Source organism: Chiloscyllium plagiosum, chromosome 13 (assembly GCF_004010195.1).
Source record: "Chiloscyllium plagiosum isolate BGI_BamShark_2017 chromosome 13, ASM401019v2, whole genome shotgun sequence".
NCBI classification, from domain to species: Eukaryota; Metazoa; Chordata; class Chondrichthyes; order Orectolobiformes; family Hemiscylliidae; genus Chiloscyllium; species Chiloscyllium plagiosum.
This window is the reverse complement of record NC_057722.1, coordinates 6,016,827-6,044,653: the sequence shown is the minus strand read 5'-3', so window position 1 is coordinate 6,044,653 and position 27,827 is coordinate 6,016,827. Positions and strand designations below refer to the sequence as shown.

Sequence of the window (27,827 nt, the reverse complement as noted above, 5' to 3'; positions counted from 1 at the left end):
TCAACCTCCGACGTTCCAGTGAGAAAGGTCTCAGCGTGTCCAGCCCCTCCTTATAACTCAAACCCTCGATTCCCAGCGACAGCCTGGTAAATCTGTCACGTTCCAGGTTACAAAGCACACCAGCCACGCGACTGAGCTCTTCAGGCCATTCCCGTCACACAGCTAGGATGTGGCACAGAGGTCCACTGTAGACATGGGATCATTGGGAAAGCAATGGCACGTGCCTCCCAGTTACATGGGTGAGCATTGGGAAACCCCTAGCAAGGTGTCCACTCAAAGTAAAGGAGACTGGGTGACACTGGGTGGGCACGTGGGCTCCTCAGTATCGAAGCACCAGTGACACCACTGATGGCATTAAGCAGGGGGCCAGCCTTGGTCCGGAGACACCACGGATTCTCGGAAGATTTCACCCTGCTCAGGGTGACACGTGAACGAAAGCACTGAATGCACGAACCCATCTGAGCCGTCTGCCGGACGTTTAAGAAACCCAAAAAGGTTTGAGTTTGTGTTGAGTAAGTCCGAGAGGCACTGCGGGACACACCACGATGAATTAGCAAAACCAGCTCCAACATTCTCCGGGAGAAAGAAGGAGCCCAGAGAGTCTTTACGCAAGGAACGTGGTTAGATCTGCAATATGTAAGGGGGATATTAATCATTTCAGATCCAAGCTCCTTTGATTGCATTTCGAATGACGTTTCTTCCACTTGGGAGTGAACTGCACTCGGATGCTCATTAACAACTTCATCACAACGATTCCTAAGTGGGAACTCAATGACTCAGTCCAAACTGGACTGGGAAGAGAGAGTGGACGGAGGAGGGGAAAGGCGAAGGAGAGAGATGTTGGAGAGATGGAGAGGCAGCAGACAGAGAGAGAGAGAGAGAGAGTAGTAGGACTCTCCTAGCGGCCACACTGAAATCCGGCCACATTGATCTGGTCAGGCGAGGTGTCGGGCTGGTTTCTGCTTCACCGTAGCTTGGTAGGCACGGACATAGGAGGTCAGAAGGTCATCCATCTTGTAACCCTTTAAGCAGAGGTGCAGATGGTTAGAGGACGGAGCAGGGTGTGACGGTCATTGCCAGCCCAGTCAGTAACCAGCTCGGTCAGTAACCAACCCGGTCAGTAACCAACCCGGTCAGTAACCGGCCCAATCAGTAACCAACCCGGTCAGTAACCGGCCCGGTCAGTAACCAGCCTGGTCAGTAACCGGCCCAGTCAGTAACCGGCCCGGTCAGTAACCAACCCGGTCAGTAACCAACCCGGTCAGTAACCATCCCGGTCAGTAAACGGCCCGGTCAGTAACCATCGCGGTCAGTAACCAACCCGGTCAGTAAACGGCCCGGTCAGTAACCAACCCGGTCAGTAACCATCCCTGTCAGTAACCTGCCTGATCAGTAACCATCCCGGTCATTAACCGGCCCAGTCAGTAACCAACCCGGTCAGTAACCAGCCCAGTCAGAAACCAACCCGGTCAGTAACCAACCCGGTCAGTAACCAGCCCGGTCAGTAACTAGCCTGGTCAGTAAACGGCCCAGTCAGTAACCGGCCCAGTCAGTAACCGGCCAAATCAGTAACCAACACGGTCAGTAACCGGCCCGGTCAGTAACCATCCCAGTCAGTAACCGGCCCAGTCAGTAACCGGCCAAATCAGTAACCAACACGGTCAGTAACCGGCCCGGTCAGTAACCATCCCAGTCAGTAACCAGCCCGGTCAGTAACCAACCTGGTCAGTAACCAACCCGGTCAGTAACCATCCCGGTCAGTAAATGGCCCGGTCAGTAACCAAACCGGTCAGTAACCAACCCAGTCAGTAACCAGCCCGGTCAGTAACCATCCCGGTCAGTAACCGACCCAGTCAGTAACCAAACCGGTCAGTAACCTTCCCTGTCAGTAACCTGCATGATCAGTAACCAGCCCGTTCAGTAAACGGCCCGGTCAGTAACCGGCCCGATCAGTAACCAAACCGGTCAGTAACCAACCCAGTCAGTAAACGGCCCAGTCAGTAACCAACCCGGTCAGTAACCTTCCCGGTCAGTAACCTTCCCTGTCAGTAACCTGCCTGATCAGTAACCAGCCCAGTCAGTAAACAGCCCAGTGAGTAACCATCCCGGTCAGTAACCATCCCGGTCAGTAACCAACCCGGTCAGTAAACGGCCCGGTCAGTAACCATCCCGGTCAGTAAACGGCCCGGTCAGTAACCAACCCAGTCAGTAACCAGCCCGGTCAGTAACCAAACCAGTCAGTAACCAACACGGTCAGTAACCATCCCGGTCAGTAAACGGCCCAGTCAGTAACCAAACCGGTCAGTAACCTTCCCTGTCAGTAACCTGCATGATCAGTAACCAGCCCGGTCAGTAAACGGCCCGGTCAGTAACCGGCCCGATCAGTAACCAAACCGGTCAGTAACCATCGTGGTCAGTAACCAACCCGGTCAGTAAACGGCCCAGTCAGTAACCAACCCGGTCAGTAACCATCCCGGTCAGTAAACGGCCCAGTCAGTAACCATCCCGGTCAGTAACCATCCCAGTCAGTAACTGGCTCGGTCAGTAACCGGCCTGGTCAGTAACCATCCCAGTCAGTAACCATCCCGGTCAGTAACCATCCCGGTCAGTAACTGGCTCGGTTAGTAACCGGCCTGGTCAGTAACCATCCCGGTCAGTAACCATCCCGGTCAGTAAACGGCCCGGTCAGTAACCATCCCAGTCAGTAACCAACCCAGTCAGTAACCAACCCGGTCAGTAGCCATCCCGGTCAGTAAACGGCCCGGTCAGTAACCAAACCGGTCAGTAACCAAACCGGTCAGTAACCGGCCCGGTCAGTAACCATCCCAGTCAGTAACCAGCCCGGTCAGTAACCAACCTGGTCAGTAACCAACCCAGTCAGTAACCATCCCGGTCAGTAAACGGCCCGGTCAGTAACCAAACCGGTCAGTAACCAACCCAGTCAGTAACCAGCCCGGTCAGTAACCAAACCAGTCAGTAACCAACCCGGTCAGTAACCATCCCGGTCAGTAACCGGCCCGGTCAGTAAACGGCCCAGTCAGTAACCAAACCGGTCAGTAACCTTCCCTGTCAGTAACCTGCATGATCAGTAACCGGCCCGTTCAGTAAACGGCCCGGTCAGTAACTGGCCCGATCAGTAACCAAACCGGTCAGTAACCAACCCGGTCAGTAAACGGCCCAGTCAGTAACCAACCCGGTCAGTAACCTTCCCTGTCAGTAACCTGCCTGATCAGTAACCAGCCCAGTCAGTAAACGGCCCAGTGAGTAACCATCCCGGTCAGTAACCATCCCGGTCAGTAACCAACCCGGTCAGTAACCATCCCGGTCAGTAAACGGCCCGGTCAGTAACCAAACCGGTCAGTAACCAACCCGGTCAGTAACCGGCCCGGTCAGTAAACGGCCCAGTCAGTAACCAAACCGGTCAGTAACCTTCCCTGTCAGTAACCTGCATGATCAGTAACCAGCCTGGTCAGTAAACGGCCCGGTCAGTAACCGGCACGATCAGTAACCAAACCGGTCAGTAACCATCGCGGTCAGTAACCAACCCGGTCAGTAAACGGCCCAGTCAGTAACCAACCCGGTCAGTAACCTTCCCTGTCAGTAACCTGCCTGATCAGTAACCAGCCCGGTCAGTAAACGGCCCAGTCAGTAACCATCCCGGTCTGTAACCATCCCAGTCAGTAACTGGCTCGGTCAGTAACCGGCCTGGTCAGTAACCATCCCAGTCAGTAACCATCCCGGTCAGTAACCATCCCGGTCAGTAACTGGCTCGGTCAGAAACCGGCCTGGTCAGTAACCATCCCGGTCAGTAACCATCCCGGTCAGTAACCGGCCCGGTCAGTAACCGGCCCGGTCAGTAAACGGCCCGGTCAGTAACCATCCCGGTCAGTAAACATCCCGGTCAGTAACCGGCCTGGTCAGTAACCATCCCGGTCAGTAACCATCGCGGTCAGTAAATGGCCCAGTCAGTAACCAACCCGGTCAGTAACCATCCCGGTCAGTAACCATCCCGGTCAGTAACTGGCTCGGTCAGTAACCGGCCTGGTCAGTAACCATCCCGGTCAGTAACCATCCCGGTCAGTAACCGGCCCGGTCAGTAACCGGCCCGGTCAGTAAACGGCCCGGTCAGTAACCATCCCGGTCAGTAAACATCCCGGTCAGTAACCGGCCTGGTCAGTAACCATCCCGGTCAGTAACCGGCCTGGTCAGTAACTATCCCGGTCAGTAAACGGCCCAGTCAGTAACCAACCCGGTCAGTAACCATCCCGGTCAGTAACCGGCCTGGTCAGTAACTATCCCAGTCAGTAAACGGCCCAGTCAGTAACCAACCCGGTCAGTAACCATCCCGGTCAGTAACCGGCCTGGTCAGTAACCATCCCAATCAGTAAACGGCCCAGTCAGTAACCAACCCGGTCAGTAACCATCCCGATCAGTAAACGGCCCAGTCAGTAACCAACCCGGTCAGTAACCATCACGGTCAGAAAACGGCCCAGTCAGTAACCAACCCGGTCAGTAAACGGCCCAGTCAGTAACCAGCCCGGTCAGTAACCAACCGGTCAGTAATTGGCCCAGTCAGTAATTGGCTCGGTCAGTAACCGGCCCGGTCAGTAACCATCCCGGTCAGTAACCAACCCGGTTAGTAACCAACCCGGTCAGTAACCATCCCGGTCGGTAAACGGCCCAGTCAGTAACCAACCCGGTCAGTAACCGGCCTGGTCAGTAACTGTCCTGATCAGTAACCATCCGGTCAGTAACCATCCCGGTCAGCAAATGACCCAGTCAGTAACCAGCCCAGGTCAGTAACCATCCCGGGCAGTAAACGGTCCAGTCAGTAACCATCCCGGTCAGTAACCGGCCTGGTCAGTAACTGTCCTGATCAGTAACCATCCGGTCAGTAACCATCCCGGTCAGTAAACGGCCCAGTCAGTAACCAACGCGGTCAGTAACCAACCCGGTCAGTAAACGGCCCAGTCAGTAACCGGCCCAGTCAGTAACCAACCAAGTCGGTAACCAACGCAGTCAGTAACCATCCCAGTCACTAACCTGCCTAGTCAGTAACCATCCCTGTCAGTAACCGGCCCAGTCAGTAACCAACCCAGACAGTAACCAACTCAGTCAGTAACCAACTCAGTCAGTAACCAGGCCAATAAGTAACCAGCCCTGTCAGTAACCAGCCCTGTCAGTAACCAACCCGGTCAATAACCATCCCAGTCAGTAACCAACCCGGTCAGTAACCGTCCCGGTCAGTAACCATCCCGGTCAGTAACCAGCCAGGTCACTAACCAACCCGGTCAGTAACCATCCCAGTCAGTAACCAACCCGGTCAGTAACCGTCCCAGTCAGTAACCGGCCCGGTCAGTAACCATCCCGGTCAGTAACCAACCCAGTCAGTAACCAGCCAGGTCACTAACCAACCCGGTCAGTAACCATCCCAGTCAGTAACCGACCCAGTCAGTAACCAGCCCGGTCAGTAACCATCCCGGTCAGTAACCAACCCAGTCAGTAACCGTCCCAGTCAGTAACCAGCCCGGTCAGTAACCATCCCGGTCAGTAACCAACCCAGTCAGTAACCAGCCAGGTCACTAACCAACCCGGTCAGTAACCATCCCAGTCAGTAACCAACCCGGTCAGTAACCAACCCATCTGTGACCATCCCGGACAGTAACCAATCCTGTCAGTAACCGGCCCAGTCAGTAACCAATCCAGTCAGTAACCATCCCGGACAGTAACCAACCCTGTCAGTAACCGGCCCGGTCAGTAACCATGTCAGTCAGTAACCAACCCGGTTAGTAACCATCCCAGTCAGTAACCAGCCAGGCTAGTAACCAGCACAGTTAGTAACCGTCCCGGTCAGTAACCATCGCAGTCAGTAACCATCTCAGTCAGTAACCAACCCGGTCAGTAACCATCCCGGTCAGTAACCAACCCGGTCAGTAACTGGCCCGGTCAATAAACATCCCGGTTAGTAACCAGCCCGGTCAGTAACTGGCCCGGTCAATAAACATCCCGGTTAGTAACCAACCCGGTCAGTAACCGGCCCATTCAGTAACCAACCCGGTCAGTAACCATCCCGGTCAGTAACCATCCCGGTCAATAACCATCCCGGTCAGTAACCAGCCCGGTTAGTAACCATCCCGGTCAGTAACTGGCCCGGTCAGTAACCGGCCCAGTCAGTAACCAAGCGAGTCGGTAACCAACGCAGTCAGTAACCATCCCTGTCAGTAACCAGCCCTGTCAGTAACCAACCTGGTCAATCAGTAACCAGCCCTGTCAGTAACCAACCTGGTCAATAATCATCCCAGTCAGTAACCAACCCAGTCAGTAACCAACCCAGTCAGTAACCAGCCCAGTCAGTAACCAGCCCTGTCAGTAACCAACCTGGTCAATAATCATCCCAGTCAGTAACCAACCCAGTCAGTAACCAACCCAGTCAGTAACCAGCCCAGTCAGTAACCAACCCGGTCAGTAACCGGCCCAGTCAGTAACCAGCCCAGTCAGTAACCGGCCCAGTCAGTAACCAGCCCAGTCAGTAACCAACCCAGTCAGTAACCGACCTGGTCAGTAACCGACCCAGTCAGTAACCAGCCCAGTCTGTAACCGACCCAGTCAGTAATCGGCCCGGTCAGTAACCGAGCCAGTCAGTAACCAGCCCAGTCAGTAACCGGCCCGGTCAGTAACCGACCCAGTCAGTAACCAGCCCAGTCAGTAATCGGCCCGGTCAGTAACCAGCCCAGTCAGTAACCGACCCAGTCAGTAACCGACCCAGTCAGTAACCGGCCCAGTCAGTAACCAGCCTTACCAGTGAGGTCTCACAGAGTAGCTTCCCCCCTCGCACCAGGTTACCGACTGACATGTGGAAGTAGGTACTGCCGCTGCACCAGTTGGAGATTTTGTTGAAGGGATGAGTCACTAAAGCTGCCTGCAAACACAGAGCGGAGAACATCAAGAGACTGACAGACACCGCCCGGGGCTCGGTCCACATGGTACAAGGGCCAGAGGGAGGAGGTACACTGGCGTGGGGTAAGGTGCATACCCCTTGGACTGGGCACTACCTGGTGAGCTAAAGGCCTAGGCAGCAGCACATGGACTTGTACGGGTCCCCTTCCTGTACTCAATGTGGCCAGACAATGCTGGGTCCCAGTGTGCCCTGTCCTTGGGGGATGCTAGGGTGGGGTAAAGGGCTCCTGACGGTCAGGTGCCAAATACCCCTAATGGCAGGGTCTGTCTGCCCGCAGCTTGTGGGTCACTCTAGTCTTACCCTCCTCTCACCCACATCTGACCAACTTCCCGCCCAAATCGCAGTCACATCTTGCCCCAATCCGGCCATGCATCTCACAGGTCTCTGAGGAGAGTGAGGAATGTCGGGAGATCCCAGATCATCCAGGGCCATATCGAGGGGTGCGACAGACCCGATGGGCTGAATGGCCTACATTGGCTCTTATTCCTTCTGTTCTTAATTAAACCCATTCCATCAACTTGGAAGTGAACTCAGAATCGACTCTATGCTGGAATCCATTCTCTATCGTCACAGTCACTTGCCCACGGCACTGCCATTCTGTTAGGTCCAAGTAACTCCATGCAACAAGGACACCATGAATTCATATAGCACCTGAAAGGTGTTTGATCTGATAAAATGTGATGATGTGCCCCACAAAGGAGATAATTGGATAGACAACCAAAAGGATGGTCAAAAGAAGCAAATGAGCAAAGGGGGAAGTAGAGAGGGATAGAGACAAGGTTCCCATCCGGGAAGTGCTGCCTGAGAGGGGGGGGGGGGGGGTTGGTCAAATGGAGGTACTTGGAAGGGAATTATCCGGATTTCTGGAAAGGAAGACAGTGCAGGGTTTACGGGAAGAAGGTGGGGAAATGGCACTAAGTGAACTGCTCAGTTGCAGATCTACTGCAGACAGGATGGGAGCGGAGGCCGCAGGTCGATGGGATAGTGAAGGCGGCGTTTGGTATGCTTTCCTTTATTGGTCAGAGTATTGAGTCCAGGAGTTGGGAGGTCATGTTGTGGATGGACAGGACATTGGTTAGGCCACTGTTGGGAAACTGCATAGAACTATGGACTGTGGTGGGGGCTGGTACAATTGCAACATTTAAGAGGCATTTGGATGGGTATATGAACAGGAAGGGTTTGGAGGGATATGGGCCGGGTGCTGGCAGGTGGAACTGGATTGGGTTGGGATATCTGGTCGGCATGGACGGGTTGGACCGAAGGGTCTGTTTCTGTGCTGTACATCTCTATGACTCTGTACTATAGGAATATTGTTGTGGAACTTGAAAGGGTTCAGAAAAGATTTACAAAGGTGTAGCTGGGTTGAAGGGTTTCAGCTATAGGGAGAGGCTGAACAGGCTGAGGCTGTTTTCCTTGGAGGGTCAGAGGCTGAGGGGTGACTTTATAGAGGTTTATAAAATCAGGAGGGGCATGGATAGGATAAATAGACAAAGTCTTTTCCCAGATGAGTAGGAGACTCCGGAGGACATGGGTTTCAGATGGGAGGGGACTGATATATAATGTAGGAACTGGCAGAGGATATAGGAGAAGCTGGTACAATGATAACATTTATGAAACATCCAGTTGGGGATATGAATAGGAAGGGTTTAGAGGGATATGGGCCAAGGGCCGGCAAAGGGGACTAGATTCATTTGGGCTAACTGGTCAGCATGGACAAGTTGTTGTAAGGGTCTGTATCCATGCTGTATCTCTCTCTGACTCTATAATGGCCTGACTGTTCCAGTAGTCTGTGCCACTGTGATCTTTGACTGGTTTTGTTACGTTAAGGACATTTTTTTTACAAACTGAAGCAGTTTTCCTAAAGAAATACACAGGAACATTAATCTCCAGGTTTCATAATTCCGGAGAGTTGCTGCCTGGACTGTAAGAGCAAATGGCTTGGGGGGTGGGGAAGGGGAGGTTCGCATGGAATGGAAAGTTGAATCTGGGGTAATCAGGGCCCATCGCCCCAGTCCCTAAGTGCAGCCAGAACCTCAGGCTGTATGGACCACGAAGCAGCTGTCACAGCCTCCCCTCCGTCTCCCCCATGCCTTCCCTGGGTAGGATTCTCACTTCTCTCTGTGCCTGGACGGTTCAGCTCGGCGACTGAAGCCAGCTCCCTTTCTCAGCTTCAGCCGCCGGTCAGCAGCAGCTGGGAGACCCTAGTGGACACAGTCCCTGATGTGGAGCCAATCAGTTAATGGAGGAACGTCACAGTCACAGACACACGGAGCCTGCGGAAGGTGTCAGCTTACCAGCCGACCCCAGGAGGTACCAGGCCCGGGGGCAGATAAGGCACAGCCAGTCAGAGCAGCCGAGTGAAACACCCAGCCGTTAGCCTGAGCTTTGTCCCTCTGCCCACGGTCACACACAGCGCTCCACCCCAGGATTCATCAGGCACTGCCGAATGGAAAGAGCACTGCCACACAGCATCACACCGTCCCCACCCTGCACCAACACAGGGGGGAACTAACACTCTCTCCAGAGCCTCATGGCTCACACCCATGAGTACAGCCACTGAACATGGGGTGGTGTTGCTGACTGAGGAGGACCCTCTCGCAGTCACAGGTTGATCTGCTACTGTCCCCTCAGTTCCTCGGGTTGTGAACTGTTCCTGAAGCCAGTGCTGCTGTCAGTCACAACGCCCACTGTCCAGGATGGGGGCTTGACACTGAACAGGCAGCAATGGGGGGGCGGGGAGACCCCCCCCCAACTCACCTCAAGGCACTGAGGCCAATCGCCAACATTGCCTGATGGCTGTGCCTGAGCTGACCAGTGTCTGGGAATTAGAGTCATAGAGATGTACAGCATGGAAGCTGCCCCTTCGGTCCAACCTGTCCATGCTGACCCAACCCAATCTAGTCCCACCTGCCAGCACCCGGCCCATATCCCACCAAACCCTTCCTATTCATATACCCATCCAAATGCCTCTTAAATGTTTCAATTGTACCAGCCTCCACCGGGAAACGGAGGAAGGGAGGTGTATCGGAGGGAGAGAGGGGAATTGGAGGGAGAGAGGGGTATCGGAGGGAGAGAGGGAAATGGGAACGAGAAAGGTGAATCTGAGGGAGAGAGGAATTGGGGGCCGAGAGAGGGATCAGAGGGAGAGAGGGGAATGTGAGGGAGAGAGGGAAACGGAGGAAGGGAGGTGTATCGGAGGGAGAGAGGGGAATTGGAGGGAGAGAGGGGTATCGGAGGGAGAGAGGGAAATGGGAACGAGAAAGGTGAATCTGAGGGAGAGAGGAATTGGGGGCCGAGAGAGGGATCAGAGGGAGAGAGGGGAATGTGAGGGAGAGAGGGAAACGGAGGAAGGGAGGTGTATCGGAGGGAGAGAGGGGAATTGGAGGGAGAGAGGGGTATCGGAGGGAGAGAGGGAAATGGGAACGAGAAAGGTGAATCTGAGGGAGAGAGGAATTGGGGGCCGAGAGAGGGATCAGAGGGAGAGAGGGGAATGTGAGGGAGAGAGGGAAACGGAGGAAGGGAGGTGTATCGGAGGGAGAGAGGGGAATTGGAGGGAGAGAGGGGTATCGGAGGGAGAGAGGGAAATGGGAACGAGAAAGGTGAATCTGAGGGAGAGAGGAATTGGGGGCCGAGAGAGGGATCAGAGGGAGAGAGGGGAATGTGAGGGAGAGAGGGAAACGGAGGAAGGGAGGTGTATCGGAGGGAGAGAGGGGAATTGGAGGGAGAGAGGGGTATCGGAGGGAGAGAGGGAAATGGGAACGAGAAAGGTGAATCTGAGGGAGAGAGGAATTGGGGGCCGAGAGAGGGATCAGAGGGAGAGAGGGGAATGTGAGGGAGAGAGGGAAACGGAGGAAGGGAGGTGTATCGGAGGGAGAGAGGGGAATTGGAGGGAGAGAGGGGTATCGGAGGGAGAGAGGGAAATGGGAACGAGAAAGGTGAATCTGAGGGAGAGAGGAATTGGGGGCCGAGAGAGGGATCAGAGGGAGAGAGGGGAATGTGAGGGAGAGAGGGAAACGGAGGAAGGGAGGTGTATCGGAGGGAGAGAGGGGAATTGGAGGGAGAGAGGGGTATCGGAGGGAGAGAGGGAAATGGGAACGAGAAAGGTGAATCTGAGGGAGAGAGGAATTGGGGGCCGAGAGAGGGATCAGAGGGAGAGAGGGGAATGTGAGGGAGAGAGGGAAACGGAGGAAGGGAGGTGTATCGGAGGGAGAGAGGGGAATTGGAGGGAGAGAGGGGTATCGGAGGGAGAGAGGGAAATGGGAACGAGAAAGGTGAATCTGAGGGAGAGAGGAATTGGGGGCCGAGAGAGGGATCAGAGGGAGAGAGGGGAATGTGAGGGAGAGAGGGAAACGGAGGAAGGGAGGTGTATCGGAGGGAGAGAGGGGAATTGGAGGGAGAGAGGGGTATCGGAGGGAGAGAGGGAAATGGGAACGAGAAAGGTGAATCTGAGGGAGAGAGGAATTGGGGGCCGAGAGAGGGATCAGAGGGAGAGAGGGGAATGTGAGGGAGAGAGGGAAACGGAGGAAGGGAGGTGTATCGGAGGGAGAGAGGGGAATTGGAGGGAGAGAGGGGTATCGGAGGGAGAGAGGGAAATGGGAACGAGAAAGGTGAATCTGAGGGAGAGAGGAATTGGGGGCCGAGAGAGGGATCAGAGGGAGAGAGGGGAATGTGAGGGAGAGAGGGAAACGGAGGAAGGGAGGTGTATCGGAGGGAGAGAGGGGAATTGGAGGGAGAGAGGGGTATCGGAGGGAGAGAGGGAAATGGGAACGAGAAAGGTGAATCTGAGGGAGAGAGGAATTGGGGGCCGAGAGAGGGATCAGAGGGAGAGAGGGGAATGTGAGGGAGAGAGGGAAACGGAGGAAGGGAGGTGTATCGGAGGGAGAGAGGGGAATTGGAGGGAGAGAGGGGTATCGGAGGGAGAGAGGGAAATGGGAACGAGAAAGGTGAATCTGAGGGAGAGAGGAATTGGGGGCCGAGAGAGGGATCAGAGGGAGAGAGGGGAATGTGAGGGAGAGAGGGAAACGGAGGAAGGGAGGTGTATCGGAGGGAGAGAGGGGAATTGGAGGGAGAGAGGGGTATCGGAGGGAGAGAGGGAAATGGGAACGAGAAAGGTGAATCTGAGGGAGAGAGGAATTGGGGGCCGAGAGAGGGATCAGAGGGAGAGAGGGGAATGTGAGGGAGAGAGGGAAACGGAGGAAGGGAGGTGTATCGGAGGGAGAGAGGGGAATTGGAGGGAGAGAGGGGTATCGGAGGGAGAGAGGGAAATGGGAACGAGAAAGGTGAATCTGAGGGAGAGAGGAATTGGGGGCCGAGAGAGGGATCAGAGGGAGAGAGGGGAATGTGAGGGAGAGAGGGAAACGGAGGAAGGGAGGTGTATCGGAGGGAGAGAGGGGAATTGGAGGGAGAGAGGGGTATCGGAGGGAGAGAGGGAAATGGGAACGAGAAAGGTGAATCTGAGGGAGAGAGGAATTGGGGGCCGAGAGAGGGATCAGAGGGAGAGAGGGGAATGTGAGGGAGAGAGGGAAACGGAGGAAGGGAGGTGTATCGGAGGGAGAGAGGGGAATTGGAGGGAGAGAGGGGTATCGGAGGGAGAGAGGGAAATGGGAACGAGAAAGGTGAATCTGAGGGAGAGAGGAATTGGGGGCCGAGAGAGGGATCAGAGGGAGAGAGGGGAATGTGAGGGAGAGAGGGAAACGGAGGAAGGGAGGTGTATCGGAGGGAGAGAGGGGAATTGGAGGGAGAGAGGGGTATCGGAGGGAGAGAGGGAAATGGGAACGAGAAAGGTGAATCTGAGGGAGAGAGGAATTGGGGGCCGAGAGAGGGATCAGAGGGAGAGAGGGGAATGTGAGGGAGAGAGGGAAACGGAGGAAGGGAGGTGTATCGGAGGGAGAGAGGGGAATTGGAGGGAGAGAGGGGTATCGGAGGGAGAGAGGGAAATGGGAACGAGAAAGGTGAATCTGAGGGAGAGAGGAATTGGGGGCCGAGAGAGGGATCAGAGGGAGAGAGGGGAATGTGAGGGAGAGAGGGAAACGGAGGAAGGGAGGTGTATCGGAGGGAGAGAGGGGAATTGGAGGGAGAGAGGGGTATCGGAGGGAGAGAGGGAAATGGGAACGAGAAAGGTGAATCTGAGGGAGAGAGGAATTGGGGGCCGAGAGAGGGATCAGAGGGAGAGAGGGGAATGTGAGGGAGAGAGGGAAACGGAGGAAGGGAGGTGTATCGGAGGGAGAGAGGGGAATTGGAGGGAGAGAGGGGTATCGGAGGGAGAGAGGGAAATGGGAACGAGAAAGGTGAATCTGAGGGAGAGAGGAATTGGGGGCCGAGAGAGGGATCAGAGGGAGAGAGGGGAATGTGAGGGAGAGAGGGAAACGGAGGAAGGGAGGTGTATCGGAGGGAGAGAGGGGAATTGGAGGGAGAGAGGGGTATCGGAGGGAGAGAGGGAAATGGGAACGAGAAAGGTGAATCTGAGGGAGAGAGGAATTGGGGGCCGAGAGAGGGATCAGAGGGAGAGAGGGGAATGTGAGGGAGAGAGGGAAACGGAGGAAGGGAGGTGTATCGGAGGGAGAGAGGGGAATTGGAGGGAGAGAGGGGTATCGGAGGGAGAGAGGGAAATGGGAACGAGAAAGGTGAATCTGAGGGAGAGAGGAATTGGGGGCCGAGAGAGGGATCAGAGGGAGAGAGGGGAATGTGAGGGAGAGAGGGAAACGGAGGAAGGGAGGTGTATCGGAGGGAGAGAGGGGAATTGGAGGGAGAGAGGGGTATCGGAGGGAGAGAGGGAAATGGGAACGAGAAAGGTGAATCTGAGGGAGAGAGGAATTGGGGGCCGAGAGAGGGATCAGAGGGAGAGAGGGGAATGTGAGGGAGAGAGGGAAACGGAGGAAGGGAGGTGTATCGGAGGGAGAGAGGGGAATTGGAGGGAGAGAGGGGTATCGGAGGGAGAGAGGGAAATGGGAACGAGAAAGGTGAATCTGAGGGAGAGAGGAATTGGGGGCCGAGAGAGGGATCAGAGGGAGAGAGGGGAATGTGAGGGAGAGAGGGAAACGGAGGAAGGGAGGTGTATCGGAGGGAGAGAGGGGAATTGGAGGGAGAGAGGGGTATCGGAGGGAGAGAGGGAAATGGGAACGAGAAAGGTGAATCTGAGGGAGAGAGGAATTGGGGGCCGAGAGAGGGATCAGAGGGAGAGAGGGGAATGTGAGGGAGAGAGGGAAACGGAGGAAGGGAGGTGTATCGGAGGGAGAGAGGGGAATTGGAGGGAGAGAGGGGTATCGGAGGGAGAGAGGGAAATGGGAACGAGAAAGGTGAATCTGAGGGAGAGAGGAATTGGGGGCCGAGAGAGGGATCAGAGGGAGAGAGGGGAATGTGAGGGAGAGAGGGAAACGGAGGAAGGGAGGTGTATCGGAGGGAGAGAGGGGAATTGGAGGGAGAGAGGGGTATCGGAGGGAGAGAGGGAAATGGGAACGAGAAAGGTGAATCTGAGGGAGAGAGGAATTGGGGGCCGAGAGAGGGATCAGAGGGAGAGAGGGGAATGTGAGGGAGAGAGGGAAACGGAGGAAGGGAGGTGTATCGGAGGGAGAGAGGGGAATTGGAGGGAGAGAGGGGTATCGGAGGGAGAGAGGGAAATGGGAACGAGAAAGGTGAATCTGAGGGAGAGAGGAATTGGGGGCCGAGAGAGGGATCAGAGGGAGAGAGGGGAATGTGAGGGAGAGAGGGAAACGGAGGAAGGGAGGTGTATCGGAGGGAGAGAGGGGAATTGGAGGGAGAGAGGGGTATCGGAGGGAGAGAGGGAAATGGGAACGAGAAAGGTGAATCTGAGGGAGAGAGGAATTGGGGGCCGAGAGAGGGATCAGAGGGAGAGAGGGGAATGTGAGGGAGAGAGGGAAACGGAGGAAGGGAGGTGTATCGGAGGGAGAGAGGGGAATTGGAGGGAGAGAGGGGTATCGGAGGGAGAGAGGGAAATGGGAACGAGAAAGGTGAATCTGAGGGAGAGAGGAATTGGGGGCCGAGAGAGGGATCAGAGGGAGAGAGGGGAATGTGAGGGAGAGAGGGAAACGGAGGAAGGGAGGTGTATCGGAGGGAGAGAGGGGAATTGGAGGGAGAGAGGGGTATCGGAGGGAGAGAGGGAAATGGGAACGAGAAAGGTGAATCTGAGGGAGAGAGGAATTGGGGGCCGAGAGAGGGATCAGAGGGAGAGAGGGGAATGTGAGGGAGAGAGGGAAACGGAGGAAGGGAGGTGTATCGGAGGGAGAGAGGGGAATTGGAGGGAGAGAGGGGTATCGGAGGGAGAGAGGGAAATGGGAACGAGAAAGGTGAATCTGAGGGAGAGAGGAATTGGGGGCCGAGAGAGGGATCAGAGGGAGAGAGGGGAATGTGAGGGAGAGAGGGAAACGGAGGAAGGGAGGTGTATCGGAGGGAGAGAGGGGAATTGGAGGGAGAGAGGGGTATCGGAGGGAGAGAGGGAAATGGGAACGAGAAAGGTGAATCTGAGGGAGAGAGGAATTGGGGGCCGAGAGAGGGATCAGAGGGAGAGAGGGGAATGTGAGGGAGAGAGGGAAACGGAGGAAGGGAGGTGTATCGGAGGGAGAGAGGGGAATTGGAGGGAGAGAGGGGTATCGGAGGGAGAGAGGGAAATGGGAACGAGAAAGGTGAATCTGAGGGAGAGAGGAATTGGGGGCCGAGAGAGGGATCAGAGGGAGAGAGGGGAATGTGAGGGAGAGAGGGAAACGGAGGAAGGGAGGTGTATCGGAGGGAGAGAGGGGAATTGGAGGGAGAGAGGGGTATCGGAGGGAGAGAGGGAAATGGGAACGAGAAAGGTGAATCTGAGGGAGAGAGGAATTGGGGGCCGAGAGAGGGATCAGAGGGAGAGAGGGGAATGTGAGGGAGAGAGGGAAACGGAGGAAGGGAGGTGTATCGGAGGGAGAGAGGGGAATTGGAGGGAGAGAGGGGTATCGGAGGGAGAGAGGGAAATGGGAACGAGAAAGGTGAATCTGAGGGAGAGAGGAATTGGGGGCCGAGAGAGGGATCAGAGGGAGAGAGGGGAATGTGAGGGAGAGAGGGAAACGGAGGAAGGGAGGTGTATCGGAGGGAGAGAGGGGAATTGGAGGGAGAGAGGGGTATCGGAGGGAGAGAGGGAAATGGGAACGAGAAAGGTGAATCTGAGGGAGAGAGGAATTGGGGGCCGAGAGAGGGATCAGAGGGAGAGAGGGGAATGTGAGGGAGAGAGGGAAACGGAGGAAGGGAGGTGTATCGGAGGGAGAGAGGGGAATTGGAGGGAGAGAGGGGTATCGGAGGGAGAGAGGGAAATGGGAACGAGAAAGGTGAATCTGAGGGAGAGAGGAATTGGGGGCCGAGAGAGGGATCAGAGGGAGAGAGGGGAATGTGAGGGAGAGAGGGAAACGGAGGAAGGGAGGTGTATCGGAGGGAGAGAGGGGAATTGGAGGGAGAGAGGGGTATCGGAGGGAGAGAGGGAAATGGGAACGAGAAAGGTGAATCTGAGGGAGAGAGGAATTGGGGGCCGAGAGAGGGATCAGAGGGAGAGAGGGGAATGTGAGGGAGAGAGGGAAACGGAGGAAGGGAGGTGTATCGGAGGGAGAGAGGGGAATTGGAGGGAGAGAGGGGTATCGGAGGGAGAGAGGGAAATGGGAACGAGAAAGGTGAATCTGAGGGAGAGAGGAATTGGGGGCCGAGAGAGGGATCAGAGGGAGAGAGGGGAATGTGAGGGAGAGAGGGAAACGGAGGAAGGGAGGTGTATCGGAGGGAGAGAGGGGAATTGGAGGGAGAGAGGGGTATCGGAGGGAGAGAGGGAAATGGGAACGAGAAAGGTGAATCTGAGGGAGAGAGGAATTGGGGGCCGAGAGAGGGATCAGAGGGAGAGAGGGGAATGTGAGGGAGAGAGGGAAACGGAGGAAGGGAGGTGTATCGGAGGGAGAGAGGGGAATTGGAGGGAGAGAGGGGTATCGGAGGGAGGGGGGTATTGGAGGGAGGGAGGGGTATCGGAGGGAGGGAGGTGTATCGGAGGGAGGGGGGTTTCGGAGGGAGGGAGGGGAATGGGGGGGAATGATGAGCTGCAGGAATGGTAAATATAAGGAGCAGGGAGCAGAATTATAGATTAAAGAAACTAGTTTCTTTCTTTTAAAACTTAAAATTGCCTTTATTTTAAAAGTTATGAATATAGAAATGTAACGAGAATATTCAACATGCAGCGGGGGGGAATGATGAGCTGCAGGAATGGTAAATATAAGGAGCAGGGAGCAGAATTATAGATTAAAGAAACTAGTTTCTTTCTTTTAAAACTTAAAATTGCCTTTATTTTAAAAGTTATGAATATAGAAATGTAACGAGAATATTTCAACATGCAGCATACAGTGATTGTATTCTGTGCAATGTCCCCTGAACCTATCCTCAAAGCAGATTCACTGAAAGCAGATTCATTTAATGCTGTTTCACTTAACATCACACTTTCTGGGGTTGGAATTGTAATGTTAAATGAGGATTCACTTTCACTGATATATCTGTTCTTTGAGGATATGTTTTGAACCGTAGGAACTCAATATCCGTGAATGACCTGCTCTATTTCCTCTCGAACAATTGGCTAAGTTTCAGACAAACAGACAGATTACATACAGGAAGCGATCGGCCAGCCTTCCAAACCTGCTCCAACATTCAAAAACAATGACGGCTGATCCAATAACTCCCCATTCTCACCTCCCGCCAACAACCTTTCACCCACAACCCCACTCCTTGCTTAACAAGGAACTGTCTACCTCGACCTGAAAGGTATTCAAAGACCCTGTTTCCATCACCTTCTGAGGAACAGTTCCAAAGACACACTGTCCTCCCTTTGAGAAAATGGCTTACTTGTCTCTTGTCTTGAATAGGCAATGCCTTATTTTTAATCGGTCACCCCAGTTATAGACCCATACAGCATGGAAACATACCCTTCGGTCCAACCTGACCACACAGACCAGACATCCAAACTGACCTCGACCCATTCGCCAGCACCCGGCCCATATCCCTCCAAACCCTTCCTATTCATATACCCATCCAAATGCCTCTTAAATGTTGCAATTGTACCAGCCTCCATCACTTCCTCTGGCAGCTCATTCCACACACACACACACCACCCTCTGTGTGAAAAAGTTACCCCTCAGGTCCTTTTTATATCTTTCCCCTCTCACCCTAAACCTATGCCCTCTAGTTCTGGACTCTCTGACCCCAGGGAAAAGACTTTGTCTATTTATCCTATCCATGCCCCTCATGACCTCTATAAGGTCACCCCTCAGCCTCCGACGCTCCAGGGAAAACAGCCCCAGCCTGTTCAGCCTCTCCCTATAGCTCAAACCCTCCAACCCTGGCAACCTCCTTGTAAATCTTTTCTGAACCCTCTCAGGTTCTTCAACATTCTTCCTGTAGCAAGATGACCAGAATTCCAACAGTGGTCTCACCAATGTTCAAGATTCTGTCAGAAATAGAAAGCTTCATTTTTATATCCACCCAGTCAAGACCCCTCCAAATCTTTAATATTTGAACCAACTGGCCTCTGAATCTTCTAAACCTGCAGAGTATTCAGGCCTAGTCTGTCCAACCTTTCGTCATAGGGCAACCCATCCATTCCAGGTATTAGTCTAGGAAACCTTCTCGGAACTCTCAGTGGCGTGGAGGTTGAGTGGTTAGCACTGTTGCCTTCGAGTGCCAGGGACCGAGGTTTGAGTCCAACCTTGGATGTGGAGTTTGCACACTCTCCCTGTGCCTGTGCGGGGTTCCTCTGGGTGCTCCAGTTTCCTCCCACAGTCCAAACATATGCAAGGTAGGTGGATTAGCCATTCTTAATTGTCATGGTGTCCAGGCTAGGTGGATTGGCCATGGGAAACAGAGAGATATGGTAAGGGGCTGGGTGGGATGTCCATCAGAGGGTTGGTGCGGACTCGATGGAACGAATGGCCTGCTTCCGCACTGTGGGGATTCTATGAACTGCTTCCAATTCATTGACATCCTTCCTTAAATAAAGGGGCTAATATTGTACACAATATTCCAGGTATGGTCTCACCAATGCCCTATATAACTGAAGCACATTCTCCCCAAACTTCTCTTCAATTCCCTTTGCAATCAATAACAACATCCTATTAGCTTTTCAGTTTAATTGTTGTACCTGCAGATTAACCTTCTGCAATTCGTGCACTAGGACACCCAGATCCCTCTGCAAATCAGAGCTCTGCAGCCTCTTACCATTTTGACAATATGCCTCTTTTGTATTCTTCGGACAATTTCACATTTTCCCACATTATCCTCCAAAACTGTTTCATTGGCTACATAAATCTCTTTGGGACTTCCTGGGTTCAGGATGGACATGAATTATAGACAGGTCCTTTCTTCTGCTGCCATCCCCATTCCCTATATCTGTGCTCCCCCAATCACACAGCATCAGCCTCCAATTCCCAGGGTTCGAAAAGGAACAGAACTCTCCATCTTTACCTTTGTCTGTGGGTTGATCAGTGTCACTCCTTGTTTGTTGATGGCTATCCGGACAATATCTGGAAAACTGGACTCAGATGTTTGCTAGAACGAGAAGAGAACAAAATGCTAATATCGTCAAAGGACATTTCTTAGCATTTTAAATTAAATTTGGGTCAGGCTTTTACAGATACGGTGAAATTCATGCTACACCATGTAGTTAGGTAGTTGCACAGAGACATAAAATGAATGCAGACAGTCTCACTCACTCTCTCTCTCACACACACACACACAGACAGACACACACACACATACAGACACACACATACACATATACACACACAGACACACACATATACACACACACACAAATACACACACACATACACACATGCACATATACAGAGCATCCCGCTCACACCCACTACTTCCTTGTGATCTTGCGTTTTGAATGGTAATCTACCTAGCCCACAATCTATGGACTGTATGACTAAATATCTCCAAAATTTAAATTTTCCATTGATTCATGTTCTATTTGCCTTGACTCAAAAGTTACCAATTACAGGACTTACAGCTAAACATCATGTGATAGCTTTTGCTTTAGTGCTTTTGTTATTCTGGCAGCAAATTATGCTCAGAATTGTGATAGCTTTGATATGTTTATTCTCGCCTTCCTTCTCAAATGTATTTGCAAACGACTGAGCACAAAATGTACCACGGACCTGGGCAATCCAACACTTCTTTCAAAAAGAAAATGTTGTACCTGTTCCAATTTAATTCAAACAACATTTACAGTTGTGTAATTACAATATTATATATTTTGTAAATAAAGTCTTTAATGTGGCCAAAGAATCTTACAAAATGGCTACCAAAAGTCACCTGACTACCACTGTCAATTCTGTTGTTATTCTTCTACCTTTGAGCCAGTTCTCTATTCAAATGGTTAGTTCTCCCTGTATTCCATGAGATCTAACCTTGCTAATCAGTCTCCCATGGGGAACCTTGTCGAACGCCTTACTGAAGTCCATATTGATCACATCTACCGCTCTGCCCTCATCAATCCTCTTTGTTACTTCCTCAAAAAACTCAATCAAGTTTGTGAGACATGATTTCCCACGCACAAAGCCATGTTGACTATCCCGAATCAGTCCTTGCCTTTCCAAAAACTTCATGTTGAGTTTTCTTTCAGAACTCACCTGCTGAGATCTGAAATTGACAGCCAGAGTAAGAGAGAGAGTCTGTCGCCAATGGCTGGGGATCCAAACATAGGTCCCCGTTCTCTAAAGTAGTGCCTTGCATGTCAGAACTAAAGGCATAACCTCCCTGCGAGAGCCTGCAGATGGAGCCACTAACAGCAGTCAGGGTCAGTTGGAGTCATGGGGTCAAGCATGAGTGCTGGGGTTACACAGGGTCAAAGGTCGCAGCCAGTGCAGGAGCTACGCAGGGTCAGAGGTTGGAGACAGGCAGGAGCTGAGGCCAGGAGCTGGAGGCCACACTTGGTACTGGGGCTGGAGTTGGTATTGATGACGGGTTGGGAGGGAGTTGGGGTCAAGGCTGAGTCCGGATGTTTTACACTCCAAACATTACGGGAGCCTGCGGTGTGCACTTCGAGGAACGGGTTAATTTGGAGTTTTACAGCCTGCAGTGTTCTAGTTATTCAGTGACGGTGCAATATCTGATTGTGGTGTGGTAAAACCACCAACGCTTTCACACTGAGAGGAAGGAAGTACAGCTTGGCTTGAGCTCAGCGTTGAGTTGGTTCAGAGCCTCATGTCTATCATCTAATCTATCAACTCACTTCCACACACCAGTGAAAAGACACTGGCTCCACCGTAAAGCCCAGTCACAAAAACCTGTTTGACCATCTTCAGTGGAAGGAGAAGAGTGGCTGAGCCATTCAATAATGGCCTCCTGGTTTCTCCGTCAACCTGAGCTATCAGGCTGGGTTACCTTCATATCGCCGAGTGTGTCATCGATACCACAGGATCAATCGAGTCGACCTGCATAGAGTGGCCTTTGGCCAGGGGGCAAAGGTCAAATCCACAACGATGGAGCTGTGTGGATTGGGTGTAGAGACATTGAGGAGTGAACAGGAAAGGGGCAGATGTGAGGGATAGGTACGGAAGTCAGGGGCCTCCTGAAATGTCCTGAATATAACCATCAACGTGGGGTCTACCATGAGGCATGCTGGTTAGCTCTCTGATTAAACTAGCTGCAACAAATAAACATGATGCATGAAGGAACTGAGACCAATGTCATGTGCAATATTTACAAGGGAAAAAAATCATCATGAGACCATGGCACCGGCAATAAGTTTATATGAACAACTATGAAGTTGGTCAGGCAGGTTTAGAATTCTCCGTTTGTCCATATGACTCCCATGCATGCCAAGGGCAGTTTAAATTCTTATTGTAACAGCGTGGGAACCCGTGGAAAGCAAGATAATGGAAATGGAGTCCATTTCCTGGTCTGCCATTGGGAATGATGGACCATTTGGTAAAATTCCACCCCATGTTTCAGTTGGAATGTGGTGTCGCTTCCTCAGGTAAAGACACACGCCCCCCCCCCCCCCCCCCGCAGGTGTACAGAGGGGTGTACCTGACCCACCACTTTCCAACAACATGACTCTCACAACCATTATAGACACCATCTGGAAATAAAGGAGCAAGGACCAATTGAGCTTCTTCGACGTTTTCCGACGTTGCATCACCATACTGGGTAACATCATCAGTGAGCCTCCGGATGGAGCACTGGTGGCATCGCTTGCTTTCTATTTATGTGGTTAGGTTTCCTCGGGGTGTGTGATGTCATTTCCTGTGGTGACACCATTTCCCGTTCTTTTTTCTCAGGGGGTGGTAAATGGGATTCAGGTTGATTTCTGAAGGACGCTGGTGGTTTCAACCTGACATGAAAATGAACCTGCTCATCGTCCCAGGAATTCTTCGGCACTGTTGGGGATTGTTAGAGATCTATCGGAGGTGCACAGCACAAAGAGTTGTCAGATGGATCTCCGCTGTGTTAATTAGATAACATGAAAGGACCCTTTCATTAGTCCGCCATATTCGCTGCCTGTTAATTTGTGTGTTGCTGCAGAAGACATTGTGAAATATGTCCTTTAATCACTGCCAGTGGTTCAGGGAAATCCATCTCTTTTCAAAAATTAACAATTGCCACGAGGATTGTAACACTCCCAAACTAACCAGAGACTCACCCACACCCAATGACCTCTGACACGCCCAGTGACCCCGACATATCCAGTGACCCCAACACATCCAGTGACTCTTGACCCACCAGTGACCCCTGACACACCCAGCGACCCCTAGATACGCCCAATGACCCCTGACACACCCAGTGACCCCGAGATACGCCCAATGACCCCCAACATGTCCAGTGACCCCTGACCCGCCCAGTGACCCATAGATACACCCAGTGACCCCCGATCAACCCAGTGACCCAAAGATACACCCAGTAACCCATGACATGCCCAGTGACTCCTGTCACCTCCAGTGACCCCTGGATACACCCAATAAGCTCAACATGCCCAGTGACCCCTGACACATCCAGTGACCTTGACCCACCCAGTGAGCCATTGATACATCCAATGACTCCTGACACAACCCTGACACACCCAGTGATCCCAACACACCCAGCGAATACACATAGTGCCCCTGGCACAGTCAGCGTTCCATGTGGATCTACTAACCCCGACAGAGGCAGTGGTGCCCAATCCACCTTGGGCAGACCCAGATTTCAACAGATCCTTTGAACCTCTCTGCCTTTTTGAGAGACTGTGCAAGGCTGCCTCTGAAGACCCTGTGATGTCCCAGGGTGTCAAACCCTCTCCATTGAGGTGGGAAATTGAATGCACATTGAAATCCCAGCACGGCAACCAAGCTGCAGTTCTGGTCACCACCTGATAGGAAGGATGTTATTAAAGTGGAAAGGGCATAGAAAAAGATGATGTCAAGCTCGGAGTGTTTGAGCTATATCGAGAGGCTGGACAGGCCGGGACTATTTTCACTGGAGAGTGGGAGGTTGAGGGGTGACCCCATCGAGGTCTATAAAATCAAGAGGAGCATGGGTAGGGTGAATAGTCGAGGGGTTTGCCCCAGGGCGGGGGAGTTCAACACCAGGTTGAAGGTGTGAGGAGATTTTTTTAACGCAGAGGGTGGTTCGTAAATGGAAGGAGCTGCCTGAGGAAGTGGCAGACGCAGGTACATTTAACAGGTAGATGGATAGGAAGGATTTGGAGGCTATGAGCCAAACGCAGGCAAATGGGACTAGCTCAGTTTGGGAAAGGTGGACGGGAGTTGGATGGACGAGTCTGTTTCCGTGCTGTATGACGGTTGTAATACCACGGGGAGAAAGACAATAAGGTCCTCCCCTTCATCGCTCCATGTGGCACCTACCCTTCCTCTGCCAACAGTTCTCTGCCCCTTGAGACAAGCAGTTAAATACCGGAGGCCTGAAAATTAGGCCACTGAATGCATCCTCCCCTCTTACTATTTGTATAAAACCTACTCTGAGGTAAAAGGATGAAACAGGTGAGTGGGGATCTTAGAGATTCAGTTGTGCAAACACTGAGATCACTCCGAAACAGCACGGTACCTTCACTTCGAAAAACGCCGATCCGAAAGTTGCCAAGCGGCTGAGTTGTTTCAGGAATGCCAGCTTCACCTCATCCTCGGTCTTCCCTGTGTGCCTGTTACACACGGCCACGATCGACTGCGAAAGGAAATCCGACAGAGAGCTGATCAACCATTGCACACACACACACACACACATAGGGCCCTCCCACTCGCCAGAGCGGGGCATAGGCCACTCAGCCCCTCAAGCCTGCTTTACCATTCAATACGATCGCAGTTGTGACCTCAAAGCCATTCCCCACCTACTGGGGAAGGAAGGAAGGTATTGTCCTCACTTTCTCCTACTCGCTCTCCTCAGGACAATTCACAAGGATGCTGACATATCTCCTGAATGAGAGGAGAGGGCGGATTGGTTGGCGGATGGACTCCGATTCATGCAGACGTTGTCATGGAGACTGCACGGATTGATGACGATAAGGGGCAGGCTGTGTCTACATTTTAAGCCAGGGCAGATCGGCTCTGATTATCTGGGCCTAAAATATGAACCAGTGAATGGATATTACCTCAACTTTAGGAGAGTTGATACAGGCAGGGTGTGTGTGTGTGTGTACACAGCATTCTGTCTATCTGCACAGCACAGAGCCCCTGTGAATTAATATATGTAACTTCTATTACATGTAAGTGACCCTGACGGACAGTCTGAAATTGGTTGTCATACAAACACACTGATGAGGTTTCCTGAGCCTAGATGTAGGAAGCTAAAACACAGAGAGATTGCTGACTTGGCTAAACAGCAAGGGATGCTGGGTACATTGGCCAAGTAAAACACTGAAATCACAAAACCCACACACCAGGCACAGTGCAAACATAGCATCCAGGTGCTAATGCTATTAGCATAATGTGAAAGGTAGCAATTATCCTGGACAAGCCGTTATCGCCAACAACTGATCCATTAAACAAAGGGAGACCCGAATAGAAATGCACTGGGTCCTGCTCCACAAGAAACTCACAGTAACAAGCCATCTACATGATTGAGTGTATCTCCCTTGTTCCAGAATGTTCCAGAAACTCATCTAAAAGATATAAAAACAGAGTTCACCTGCAGACCTCTCTCTCGGAATCCCTCTGGAATCGTTTGATTGTTTCTGAGGAGACCATCGTGGTAAGAGGCAGAGGCCAGCTAACTATCCAGAGAGAGAGAGAGAGAGGAAGGGAACGCAAGCTGCGGCTGTGTAAATTTTCAAGAGACTTGGGAAGCATTGTAACCTTCATGTACCATTAGAGATAGTATGCTCAGTATTAAAGTTTATTATAACTTTGTTCCTAATAAAGTTGGGCGTGTTTTGCATTGTGTTCATATTGATTTGACCACTTCGGTATTGTGGGAGACCGAGGCAAATTCATTCATAATGTTGGAATTGTCTAACTTGTTCGAAAGAGGATCCAGGCAACACTGATTATTCCGCTCCATTGAGCTAATATCATCACTGACTAACAGAGCCACACCCCCACTCTCTCCTAGTGTTCTCTCCTTTCTAACTTACCTGTACCCTTCAATAGTCAGGTAGCAACCCACACTTACATCTTAATGGGCCTCTAGAAGTCTGCAATGATTGCCTGGTAATCTGGATAATAACAACAAGAAGCCTTGCTCCGAATTACCTTCTTCCATTCCTCCGACGACATTGTCCGAACCATGTCCCGGGGGACCAGATCCTTCAGCATTTTGGGAATGTGGACGAACTGGGATTTGTCATCGCCGAACTTGACTCTGTAAAGGAAGGCAGCATTTTGGATGGCTTCTTCCTTTGTGCAGGCGTGGTAACCTCGCAAATACTTCGGCAGCTCCTGGCAAATGGAGAAGAGGAACAAGATGAGGAGGTATCCTTCTTTACAAACCAGGCAGAATGCAATGACTCCTGCACTATTGTCCACTGAAGATCGCGAGGGCTGAATCCATCCTCTCAGCGTCAGAAGGCCCTGACTCAAGGTGAGGCATTGCTAGTGAACAAGAATAACCCTCTCATCTGGGAGTTTTGTTTATGTTTATTCACAGGATGAGGGTATCACTGGCTAGGCCAGCATTTATTGTCCATCCCTAATTGCCCAGAGGGCAGTTAAGAATCAATCACATTGCTGTGGGTCTGGAGTCACATGTAGGCCCCAGACCAGGTTAGGATGGCAGCGTCCCTCCCTGAGGGACAGTGGTGAACCAGGTGAGTTTTTCCCACCAATTGACAATGGATTCATGGTCATCATTAGACTCTTAATTCCAGATTTTTATTGAATTCAAATTCTTCCATGATTGAATACTCCATCCATAGGCAGGAGTGATGGAGGCCTCAAAACCATCCTTCCTGTCCTTATGCAAATCAATACACTCAGCATTGAGCAAGGATTGAACCTTGACCTTATGTTCCCACACGACCTAGAGTCCCATTGGAGGAGAAGAGGGTGGTGTGAGTTCACTCGGGATACGGCTGTCTGATGTGGTTCCCTATTCCTTAGCAGACCATGACTTACTTCAGCAGCCCTGTCCATGTCCTGTTGAGTTCTGTAGGCGAGCCTGGTCTCTCAGTGTGCTTTCTGTAACGGCAGCCTGCTGATGGCCTGGCTCAATATACCTTCACATCTCAATCTGTGCCAGCACACCCCCTCAAACCCCCAGCTGTGAGGGTTCAGAGGCAGCATTCGGTCAGAACCTAACCAGCTGTTCCAATATCAGAGAGGCCGGCTTTGGTTCGAGATGTGAAAGAGTCCTGCCTTGACCACCCCCGGAGGGTAAATGGCGTGACTCACTTTGAAGTAGATTAGGATAGTTCACCACTGTGGACATGGTCACTCCCTGCGGACATGGTCACTCCCTGTGGACATGGTCACTCCCTGCGGACATGGTCACTCCCTGTGGACATAGACAGCCACTCTCTTGTCAGGACAGTCAGTCACTCCCCTGAGGGCACGGTCACTCCCCTGTGGACACGGACACTACCCTGTGGTCAAGGTCACTCACTCCACTATGGACACGGTCACTCCCCTGTGGTCATGGTCACTCCCCTGTGGACACGGTCAGTCACTCCCCTGTGGACACGGTCACACCCCTGTTGTCATGGTCACTCCCTTCGGGACACGGTCACTCCCTTGTGGACATGGTCACTCCCTTCGAGACACGGTCACTCCCTTGTGGACATGGTCACTCCCTGTGGGCACGGTCACTCCCCTGTGGTCATGGTCACTCCCCTGTGGACACGGTCACTCCCCTGTGGACACGATCACTCCCCTGTGGACATGGTCACTCCACTGTGGTCACGATCACTCCCGTTTGGTCATGGTCACTCCCCTGTGGCCACGGTCACTCCCCTGTGGACATGGTCACTCCCCTGTAGTCATGGTCACTCCCCTGTAGACACGGTCACTCCCCAGTGGACACAGTCACTCCCCTGTGGACACGGTCACTCCCCTATGGACACAGTCACTCCCCTGTGGACATGGTCACTCCCCTATAGTCATGGTCACTCCCCTGTAGACACAGTCACTCCCCAGTGGACACAGTCACTCCCCTGTGGACACGGTCACTCCTCTATGGACACAGTCACTCCCCTGTGGACTCGGTCACACCCCTGTGGTCATAGTCACTCCCTTTGGGACATGGTCACCCCCCTGTGGTCATAGTCACTCCCTTCGGGACATGGTCACTCCTCTGAGGACTTGGTCAGTCACTCCACTGTGGACACGTCACTCCCCTGCGGTCATGGTCACTCCCCTGTGGACACGGTCACTCCCATGTGGTCATGCTCACTCCCCTGTGGAGATGGTCAGTCACTGCCCTGTGGTCATGCTCA

At 52.6% G+C, this 27,827-nt stretch overlaps 2 protein-coding genes across 2 annotated transcripts in view; one reads left to right on the top strand and one right to left on the bottom strand.

The window, feature by feature from the left end:
• Positions 1-26,529, bottom strand: LOC122556266 (unconventional myosin-VIIa-like). The gene is made up of 6 exons (XM_043702893.1): positions 26,512-26,529; positions 25,651-25,989; positions 24,011-24,127; positions 19,424-19,507; positions 6,800-6,919; positions 1-1,022 (listed from the first exon to the last, which is right to left on the bottom strand). The coding sequence occupies exons 1-6, from the start codon at positions 26,527-26,529 to the stop codon at positions 936-938; spliced, it is 765 nt and encodes a 254-aa protein (XP_043558828.1). The 3' UTR covers positions 1-935.
• Positions 26,530-27,736: 1,207 nt separating this feature from the next.
• The window catches only part of LOC122556262 (unconventional myosin-VIIa-like), a 74,833-nt gene continuing 74,742 nt past the window's right edge, over positions 27,737-27,827 (top strand). Inside the window, exon 1 of the mRNA XM_043702890.1 lies at positions 27,737-27,799. Coding sequence (XP_043558825.1) covers positions 27,737-27,799 — 63 coding nt within the window. The remainder of the gene's footprint in view (positions 27,800-27,827) is intronic.